The sequence below is a fragment of the Nothobranchius furzeri genome, chromosome 10 (assembly GCF_043380555.1).
Source record: "Nothobranchius furzeri strain GRZ-AD chromosome 10, NfurGRZ-RIMD1, whole genome shotgun sequence".
In the NCBI taxonomy this organism is placed as follows: Eukaryota; Metazoa; Chordata; class Actinopteri; order Cyprinodontiformes; family Nothobranchiidae; genus Nothobranchius; species Nothobranchius furzeri.
Window position 1 is genome coordinate 35,169,171 of NC_091750.1, and position 10,418 is coordinate 35,179,588.

The 10,418-nt window shown below is 46.2% G+C and overlaps 1 protein-coding gene across 50 annotated transcripts in view; it reads right to left on the reverse strand.

The window, feature by feature from the left end:
* Nucleotides 1–10,418, reverse strand: part of camk2b1 (calcium/calmodulin-dependent protein kinase (CaM kinase) II beta 1) — a 92,505-nt gene that overhangs the window by 18,866 nt on the left and 63,221 nt on the right. For 17 of the 50 annotated variants that reach the window (XM_054730292.2, XM_015960492.3, XM_054730290.2 and 14 more), the window contains one exon: nucleotides 4,079–4,113. In XM_054730292.2, the coding sequence (XP_054586267.1) occupies nucleotides 4,079–4,113 (35 nt within the window). Of the gene's footprint in view, nucleotides 1–1,036; nucleotides 1,070–4,078; nucleotides 4,117–10,418 lie in introns of all 50 variants that reach the window. The other 33 variants (XM_054730291.2, XM_054730283.2, XM_054730281.2 and 30 more) reach the window with 3 other exon arrangements.

Sequence of the window (10,418 nt, forward strand, 5' to 3'; positions counted from 1 at the left end):
ACCCCCATTTTTAGACACGTTCACAAACACACACACAACACCCCCATTTTTAGACACGTTCACAAACACACACACAACACCCCCATTTTTAGACACGTTCACAAACACACACACAACACCCCCATTTTTAGACACGTTCACAAACACACACACAACACCCCCATTTTTAGACACGTTCACAAACACACACACAACACCCCCATTTTTAGACACGTTCACAAACACACACACAACACCCCCATTTTTAGACACGTTCACAAACACACACACAACACCCCCATTTTTAGACACGTTCACAAACACACACACAACACCCCCATTTTTAGACACGTTCACAAACACACACACAACACCCCCATTTTTAGACACGTTCACAAACACACACACAACACCCCCATTTTTAGACATTCAACCAAGAAAACTGGTCAAAATTCCTTGTTGGAGAAATAATTAGCGGATTAAATCGGACCCGGACTCTTCCTTCATATCTTGCAAGAAAACATCTTGAATAAACTTCTTGAGGACATAAAACTGGTCAGAAACAATAAAAGCCATAAAGCGATCACAAACCCCGGGCTGGATGGGAGATGAAAGGAGGTCCATAGGGTCGAGTACGCTTTCAGATCACTTGTGTTAGGTTCAAAGAGGTTCTGGAAGACACATTTATAACTGAACTCAGGAGTAATTACTCAGATTTGAGCCTAATTCTGAATTAGGAGGACAACAGTTTTCATAGAGCAACAGCTCTGAGTAGAACTGTAATGTCACTTCCAACATATGTCAGATTTATTATGAGAAATGGCACCAAATCTGTTTCAGAAGCAGCTTCAGAGTTCTGGTAGTTCATGATGTTTCAAACGCTGCTGCAGTGTCACCTAAACGCTGCAGAACCAAACAGCAGTGGGCAGATTGGGTGAAGTAAAGGAGTGCTGACGGCAGGTAACAAACAGATTGAAGGTGAAGGAAAGACGAATGGAGCAAACGAGAGCTAAAAGCGGGATCATGGAGGGGGTGAACGCGTAGTTAGCATGCTCACCATGTACTGGACAGTCGAGCTGGACTTGCGTTTCTGTCCTCGGGAAATCGTTGAGATGGATTTATGGATGGATGTGAAGATGAGAGGAGGATGAGGAGTTGGGAGAAAATAAGACAACCAGTGATGAACATGACCGAGCTGACACAAAAACAAAAACGTCACTTTGATGATGATGATGATGATTTTTGTTCTCAGGAGACAGAAAAGATTCCCAGAGAGCAGAACGTGCCAGGTTTCATAGATGGGAAGCTGGGGTGTGTGGATGCAGCGCTGAAGAGAACGTGAACAGGGAGCAGAAAATTTAAAACCAACTTCACTTTTAAATTACTGAAAGAAAAAAAGAAGCAAGAAAACTTTAAATTAGGAGATTTGTATTCAGTCAGGAAGCTCGCGTTTATTAAATTACATTTGAGATTTAACACAATAACATGCTTTCGTTCTTTTTAAACACCGACGGCGAAACTGTAGCTACAAAACAGGTAAACAAAACTGTTTCTGTGTTTAAAAAGAACAGAAGCATGGAATTAGAACCACGACACAGCAAGAACACACCTAAGATAACACAATAACAGTTTTAGTACTTTTGATGTAAATTATTACTCATTATTTCAAGAGTTTCTAAAAGTAGAATAAGAGGAAGAGCTTTAAGTTCTCTGGCCTTTCTCTGGAAGAAACAGCTTTTAGGGTTAGCTTGGGTGATCCAGACTCATCCCTTTAGTTATGCTGCTATAGGCTTAGACTGCCAGAGGACATACTACATTTCCTCCCTCTGCTGGTTGTACTGGAGTTTTCCTTCCCACTGTCACCCTGTGCTTTGCTCAGGATGGGAAACTGCATTAAATATAGACTCAAACCTTTATAAAAGGATACATTTGACTAACAGGCATTTAACGCTCTATTAAATCTGATCTTATTAAACTAAACTGAAGGCCTTGCATACGTCTGGCTTAAATTTGGACCTGAAACGATTGGGACTTGTTGCACTGTAGTGCCGAGTTGTGAGCTTTACAAAAAACTAAACTGGATTATGTTCAGTTCATATCTGCTGCAGTGTTTTGTTTTGGATTTTCTGATTGTTATACTCATGCCAAAGTATGTCAGACATATTGGTAAATATGAAAAGAGCGTATCAGAAGTGTCAGCGCTTCATGAAATGCTGAATGAGGGGCTTTTGATGGGGGTAGCCGTCAGCACAGGGGGCTAAAGATGGTGGGTGATAGTGCCAGGGCCTGCACAGGGCGGGTGCTACAGCTGAAAGGCATCAGGCGCCGTCGCGCATTGATGATCCAGCAGGGAAAGATGGAGAAAGAAGACGGGAAGGTGACAGGAGGAGGTCGGAGCAACGAGCCACAAGGAGGGAGGAAGCAGATTCAAGAGCAGGGGACATCAGCAAATGAAGAGAACGGCTTTGGAAACGCTTTGGGGCGAGTGTGTGGGGAGCCTGTTGCTAGGCGATGAGCGCGCCACAAGGGAAGCAACCGTCTATTTCTGTCGTCTGAGTTTCTAGGGTCCAGACTGGCAGCTATTCCTGGAATTGGAGTCACATTCCCTGTTGAACCGAATGAGCAGGGAGGCAGAGGAGCACGGGGGTGCACACACACACACACACACACCCGAGCTCACACACACGCACACACACACACACACACACACACACACACACACACACACACACACACACCCGAGCTCACACACACACACACACGCACACACACACACACACACCCGAGCTCACACACACGCACACACACACGAACACCCGAGCTCACACACACGCACACACATGCACACACACACACGCACACACACCCACACACAAACACCCGAGCTCACACACACACACATGCACACACACACACATGAACACCCGAGCTCACACACACGCACACACACACACACACACGAACACCCGAGCTCACACACACGCACACACACGAACACCCGAGCTCACACACACACACGCGCACACACACACACGCACACACACACACGAACACCCGAGCTCACACACACGCACACACACGCACAAACACACACACGCACACACACACACACACACACGCACGCACGAACACCCGAGCTCACACACACACACACACACGCACGCACACACACACACACACACACACACACGCACGAACACCCGAGCTCACACACACACACGCACGCACACACACACACACACACGAACACCCGAGCTCACACACACACGAACACCCGAGCTCACACACACACGCGCGCACACACACACACACGAACACCCGAGCTCACACACACACACACACACACACACACACACACACACACACACACACACACACGAACACCAGAGCTCACACACACCACACATGATGGCACTCTCACACCAGCATTTGTACTTTCAGGCTTTTGTTAAACCTGACAAATGTTTATTGAGGCACACACACACACGCACGCACGCACGCACGCACACACACACACACACACACACACACACACACACACACACACACACACACACACACACATGTGCACACAGCTCTATACAACATAATGCACACCTCTGAACAGTATGTTCCACGCTTTGCAGCTCACTACCATGCATGCGTTGCTGGAAGCGGCGTGTGGGATGTGTTACTGCAGCGTGTCGGTGTGAGCGTGGGATGGAGAGAGATCTTCATTAAAGGGTGAGCAGGAATGTGGGGTTAAAGAGCAGATGGCGTGAGGAGGGAACGGGAAGCACTGACAGAGGAGGAAGGGGTTTGAGATGAAGAGGAAGTGATGAAATGAGAGCTGACAGATGGCAGAGAGGTGGCGACGAGCCGAATAACGCCAGACTTAAACAATGGGTGCTTTCAGGAGGATGTACTACTCCAGACTAGCAGAAACACAAACTGAGCACAGACGGATGTCCAGAGATGTGCATCCAAATGTAGGCTGGTATTTATTTAGCCATTGTTCAGATGCACCCAGTCCGAGAACAAAACGAAACATCGAAGCACAAAGATGCAAAGAGGAGGCAGAACACGAGGCTCTGGAAATAAAAGAGTGGATTATTCTTACCTTCACATCTGCCTTTTTGTTGAGCAAGGTCTTGGCTGCTGCACAGGCAAACACAGGCAATAAAACACTTGAGTGGATTTTCTTTTTTACAACTTTAACCCACATTGAAGTCTGCAGATTACATCCATTCGACTTTCTAGAGTTTTTGGTTGACCTTTGTCGTAACGCTCCCTTTCCTTCTTTAGTGGAAGGTAATGATTAAATAAGGTGGCCTGAGGCAGCCAGAGAAGGGCACCTGAACATCTTACTCTAACAGCAAAGTGACTCCCACCTCCGTTCATCTGCACAGTTTGAGCAAATGACTCCTTTACCAGTCGTCCAACTCGCCTTGATCCCGCTGCCCTCCAAACAGGAAGTAAACTAATTATGCTGCACTTCCGCAGACAGAAATCGGATGGTGGAGCTTTAATTGGGAAATTGGAAAAACTACAGAAGTTTACCAAAGTATAGGAGAGGAAATTAACAAACAAAAAAAAAAACATTTGGGTGGCGTTTTAAGAACTGTATTTATCTTTCCCCGTGATGTTGTTGTCAGTGAAATAAAAGTTTTTATGGGTTAGTCCTCCCCAGACGTCCCCTCGGGTTCAAGAGAAAGCCCTAACAAACATGGCTACCACACGGCAGCCATGTAAACATATGGGCTGCATGGTGGCACAGTGGTTAGCACTGTTGCCTCGCAGCATGAAGGTTGCAGGTTCGAAACTCGGCTCGGCTGCGGCCTTTCTGCGTGGAGTTGCGTGTTCTCCCCATGCATGCGTGGGTTTCCTCCGGGTACTCCGGTTCCCCCCACAGATCACAACATGCCCTACAGGTTATAAACTGTAAGTCGCTTTGGATAAAAGCGTCTGCTAAACAAATAAACATAAACATAAACCCAACAATAAGCCCTGCCTAGGAGTACTCTTTCCATTAGTTTCCAGTCTGCCTTCTAATGAAGACGAATAACAACACTGCAGACTTTCCCCGCTGATAAATATAAAACCAATAATCCATCACAACAATGGAAGCAGCAGGAAATGAACAGCAGACTATCTGAAAGGGGTTTTATCGCGATAAAGAGCTAAAGAGCAACTCGTAAGGTGGTCTGTCTGCTAACCCAGAGTAATGATGTCTACAGGTTTTACCAAGGAGAAAAGACACCAGTATTTAAAAGGTATTAACTCGTTTATTATGTTATCGAAGCCTAACGATATCTATATGTCAGGTTTACTAAAGAATACTGATTGCACGATGACGTTGGTAGCACTGTTGCCTCACAGCGAGAAGGTTAATTCAGTTCAGTTCAGTGTGTTTATATTAAGTCGTCTCAAGGCACTTAACCCTCCCACTGTCCTAACGGGGGTGACCCCGCGAGGAAAGTAGACCACTGAGCAGGGTTGATGGTTTATCCCTCGAGTCCACGTGGCAGGGGTGAGGAGTGAGCACCACCTCACCCCTGCCACGTGGACCTCAAGGGATAAACCATCAACCCTGCTCAGTGGTCTACTTTCCTCGCGGGGTCACCCATTAGGACAGTGGGAGGGTTAAAGCTTTATCAGTGCATTCAGTTCAGTTCATTGTTCCAGTAAGTTGCAGTTAACTCAGCAGATTGCATTGAGTCACTGACTTGTTGTGTAAGGGTTGGTTTATGCTTGACGCGTCCGCGAGGTCCGCACGGCTCCGCGCGGAAAAGTTGCGTCATTTTGCGTCATTTTAACAACCACGCCCCTCCACCGCGCCTCCGCACGGCCCAGAATTTCCTCAACGCGCACCTCGGAAAATTTCTAACCACGCGGACGGACGGATGCGGAAAAACATGGCGGACTGGCAAGAACTAGTATGGCAGAGGTTCGTAAATACAGACATTTGTATGATTCAGCTCTCAGAGATCACCGTGATCAACATGTTGTTAATAATTCTCGGAGAGAAATAGCTCGCACAGTCGGAAAAGACGAAGACGCTGTTAAAAATGCTGAAATCCCATGTTGTAAACAGTGATTTCTACTTCTACTATGGTGTAGTGTTGGATGCATGCTGTAGAGCTCCATGCTGCCCCCTACAGTTTGGGAGAATATTGGCTCACCGCAGAGACGAGCCGCATGAACCATAAACGCTGCGAGTTGTGAAGCGCGTTCCATCCACGAGCCGCATCACCGCACGGAAAGTGAATGCGTCAAGCATGAACCAAGCTTCAGGCTTTACAGCCACCCCTTAGGTTGCAGGTTCAAATCCTGGCCAAGACCTTTCTGCATAGTTGGCATATTCTCCTGGTAGTCCGACTTCCTCCCACAGGCCCAAAACATGCATGTTAGGTTAATTTGAGACTCAAAATTGTCCGTAGGTGGGTGACTGGTTGTCTCTGATAGACTGGAAACCTGTTCAGGGTGTCTCCCGCCCCCACTCGATTCCTACTGGAGTTAGACACCAGCTTCCTGTGACCCTAATTGGGAATACGTGGAGCAGAAGATGAGCGAGTTATGATTGCTCCATTAATTTTTTAGCGAACAGTAAAGTTTCCTTGGAAATTCCTCATGAGGAGCCTTGGGAATAAAACTATTTGTGAAAAGTCCACTCTGCTCATGTAGGTCTGTTTCACGGTTCATGTTTTGTCTTGGAAAACCAGGGAAGGCGGAGGCGTTTTAAAAGACAGCATTCCATTTCTGCAGCTGTTTCTGTTACGTCAAACGGTTAAGATCAGAAAATCCTCATTCATTTCTTCTCAGTGACCTAGTGGTAGAGCGTCCGCCCTGGGAATGGGAGATCACGGTTCAAATCCCGGTTGGATCATACAAAGACTTTCTAAATGGAACCTCAGCTGTGAGAGGTTGGATTGGAGGGTAAACCAAGTAGTTCCCGAGTGCATCCACTGTTGCAGCTGACCGGGTCAAATGTGGAGATGTGGAGATTTCACCAGTGTGATGATGACGGGACTTCAATGGGCTCGACACACGGGAGGCGACATCGCCTCTCCTTCATTCATTTTCAACGAGACATGCGTGACAAAGCGATAATCGCGGGTCTCCCTCCTACTAAGAGAAACGTGAAAAACGTGCGTGTGAAATTTTGCGCTCGTGCACGTGTCGTGCACAGGCGACCCAGCGATGCGATCTCAGAAAGTTGAAATATTTACAACTTTTCATCGCTGTCGCTCGGACGAGGACCAATCAACGGAGGTTTCATTCACTGACCAATGAGCGGACAGGATGCTCCGTACACCTCCGAGAAAACATGGAGGAGAAGTTGATACTTGCTGTGACGGATTTCCCAGAACTGTACATATTTCTACCAAAGAATATAGAGATGTTCACAAAAAGGCCGCAGCATGGGAAATTGTTGGTGCCAGAATTAACATATCAGGTAAGAGTACTTTACAACCAGGGTATCTGCAGGTTTAAGGGAGCCAAATTTAAGACTTTTTATGACCTTTTTTAAGGCCACTTTGACCAAATTTAAGCTCGTTGTCGTCTTCCTCCGCTTATCTGGGTCCGGGTCACGGGGGCAGCATACCAACTAGGGAGCACCAGACCGTCCTCTCCCCGGCCACCTCCACCAGTTCCTCCGGCAGGACCCCAAGGTGTTCCCGGACCAGATTGGAGATGTAACCTCTCCAACGTGTCCTGGGTCGACCTGTGAGCCTCCTGCCAGCAGGACATGCCCGAAACACCTCCCCAGGGAGGCGTCCAGGAGGCATCCTGACCAGATGCCCAAACCACCTCAACTGACTCCTTTCGATCCAGATCCAAATTTAAGCTATTTTTTAAATTAAATTTAAGCTATAATTTCCAGCTATTGCCTGGAACCGGTGCTAACCACGTCGCAAACGTGGGATTAACCATCCATTTACCATTAAACTTGCACTTCTCCATGGCGCAAGCTCCCACTAGCTTAACCAGCTTAGTCCCCTTTCACAACCAACTGAATGTGTACGGTTCCGCTTATACCAACATCGTACACAAAAAATGCTGAAGACCAACTAGAAATTCACAAAAATGTCATAGAAATAAAATAATCTTGTTCATTGGGTCTTTGGTAATTTAAGACCTTTGGAAACTGTATTTAAGGATTATTTGTCATTTTTAAGGATTTTCAAGGCCTTAAATTTGGAAAAGGAAATTTAAGACTTTTTAAGACTTTTTAAGGACCCGCGGATACCCTGTACAACGTTTTTGTAAGTTTATCTAGTGCAGTCTGACACAGCCAATCAAAACAACGGAAGACTCGATTTCGCCATGGAACAGAACGTATCGATGGCTTTGCCGCTGGCCACGGATCGCCCCCTGTGTGTCAGATAATAAAAGCGACAGCGACAAATTTCGCTGGTCGTTTGTCGCCTCCCGTGTATCGAGCCCATTATCCAGCTGTGCCTTTCGTAAGAGCTCTTTGGTCCAGTCACACACCTCTGTGTGCGAACTCAACAAGTCTGCAAACACATTTTAATGCATCCCAAATAAGTCGAAGTTATGCCATTTCTACCCATCAATACGCATGCATCACTACTGATCTCTTCAGTATACTACAAAAGCATTTAAGAAGATTTTACTTCAAGCACAGAAAACGGTGTTGTCCTCTGGAAAACGAAGTCCGACTCGTTTTGCTGCAGTGCCGGTAGACCACAACGAACGACCTCTGACCCGCCAGTTAAACTTGTCTCTTCCTAACTTCCATAACTAAAATCCTCATTGGGAATCTTTCAGTGGATGAGTGCAATTTCAAGTCTAATCAGATGCAATCACATCAGCATCCAGCCACTTATATAAAAACTATTTATGGTAATCTGGGGTGTATTTTTCCTCCCTTTTCTGCCTCTCATCTTCCCTTTTTCCTCTCCCGCACTGAACATCCTGCTCCAGTTGGATTTACTCGTGTCCTTTTCCAAACGAGACACGTCTCAGTGAACACCAGCTCATCTTCAATAAGCAGTTCCACTGGACGGTTGTGTCGGAGACGGGAGTGAGCGTTCGAGCACGAGAGGACGCATTTCATCGTATCTGTGCATTCACACTTTAACAAAGGAATTCATTTAAAAAACAACACCAGGAAGAACGGGGCGTGCACAATATATCGCTGCCACTTTTTGCCCGAGCTTTTGTTTCTGCATCAGTGATTACGCTTTTCATATTTAGCAGGCCAGGGAGGAGCAAAAGGAAGAGAGGAATTAAGAGAATAACCCAAAAGGATGAGAGTGGCGTGATATGCGCACGGTTTACTGTGAGCAGTTCCTCCTCAGACTCTGCTTGTTACAGAGCAGAAAGATAGCAGGGTCAAAGTAGGACCGCGTTTATTCTCTCACAGTCTCAGACGGCTTGGCAGAAAGGGCGAGGACATGGGAAGAGAGAGGGAAGAGTAAGAGGAGTGGAAGCAGAAAAGGACGGTTTTCTCACTGTGCTTCCCAAACATTTTTATTATTGTTTAAACCAAAGATGCAAACTAAAGGTAGCTTATAACTCTTATAGGGCGAAACCTGAAAGTTCACTGTAGTTACGTCAAACCGAAGGGGCGCTCCTTACCTTGCCACAAATTAGACATGAAGCGAGAGGAGAGAGGAAGAAGAGATTAAAACAAAAGTTTCACTGACAGAATCCACTAAAAATAGCAAGATGCATCACTGCAAGAACGGAGCGCGGCTGGGCTTGGGTCCACGCTAACAAACAGGAACAGATTTCGTACTGGAGGTAAGAGCTCAGATGCAGAACTTCCTGAATAAAAAAAAGTCCAGTTAACATTTAAATACTGGCTTCTACATGATAAAAGGCTCAGTTCAACTAGAAGGTGGTGTGAATCGGCAAAAAACGAGGCCTCCAGTATGCTAGTGAGGCTGATTTGGGGAGGCAGCCCACTATGAATATTTGATTGGAGGCTGAGGGACATAATGGAGCCCCAGTGGGGGACAGAAACAAGGACAGAGCTTGTGTCTCCTGCTCTCCTAAGACTGGTGGGTGTTTATGAGGTTCAGACCAGCTGTTATTTCTCTGGTATTTAACAGAACGCCTACAATTCAACACCAGTAGCATCTGTAGCGCACTAACTACATCTCTACCCAGAAGAAAGAAATCCAACCTGGAGTCCATCAGGTTCAGGGTCTGTGGTGGTCTTGTTGCAGTAGTTTTTGGTTTGGGGTCAACTAATGGCTAAGGGAGGTTAGCGAGGAGAAACAAGATGACCTCCATGATCTAGATCACAAGTCTGCTGCTTAAAGAGCAAGTCACCCCCAAATCAGCTTTTATGCTGATAAACTACATAAATGTGTGTCTAATCGTGCTGCAGACACGTGTCGTCAATAATTTAGCACTTTAGTGCATTTTAGTTAAAATTTAAATTTTCTGCCTAAAACTGTCAGTGTTGTGCCGTTGTCAGGTAAAAA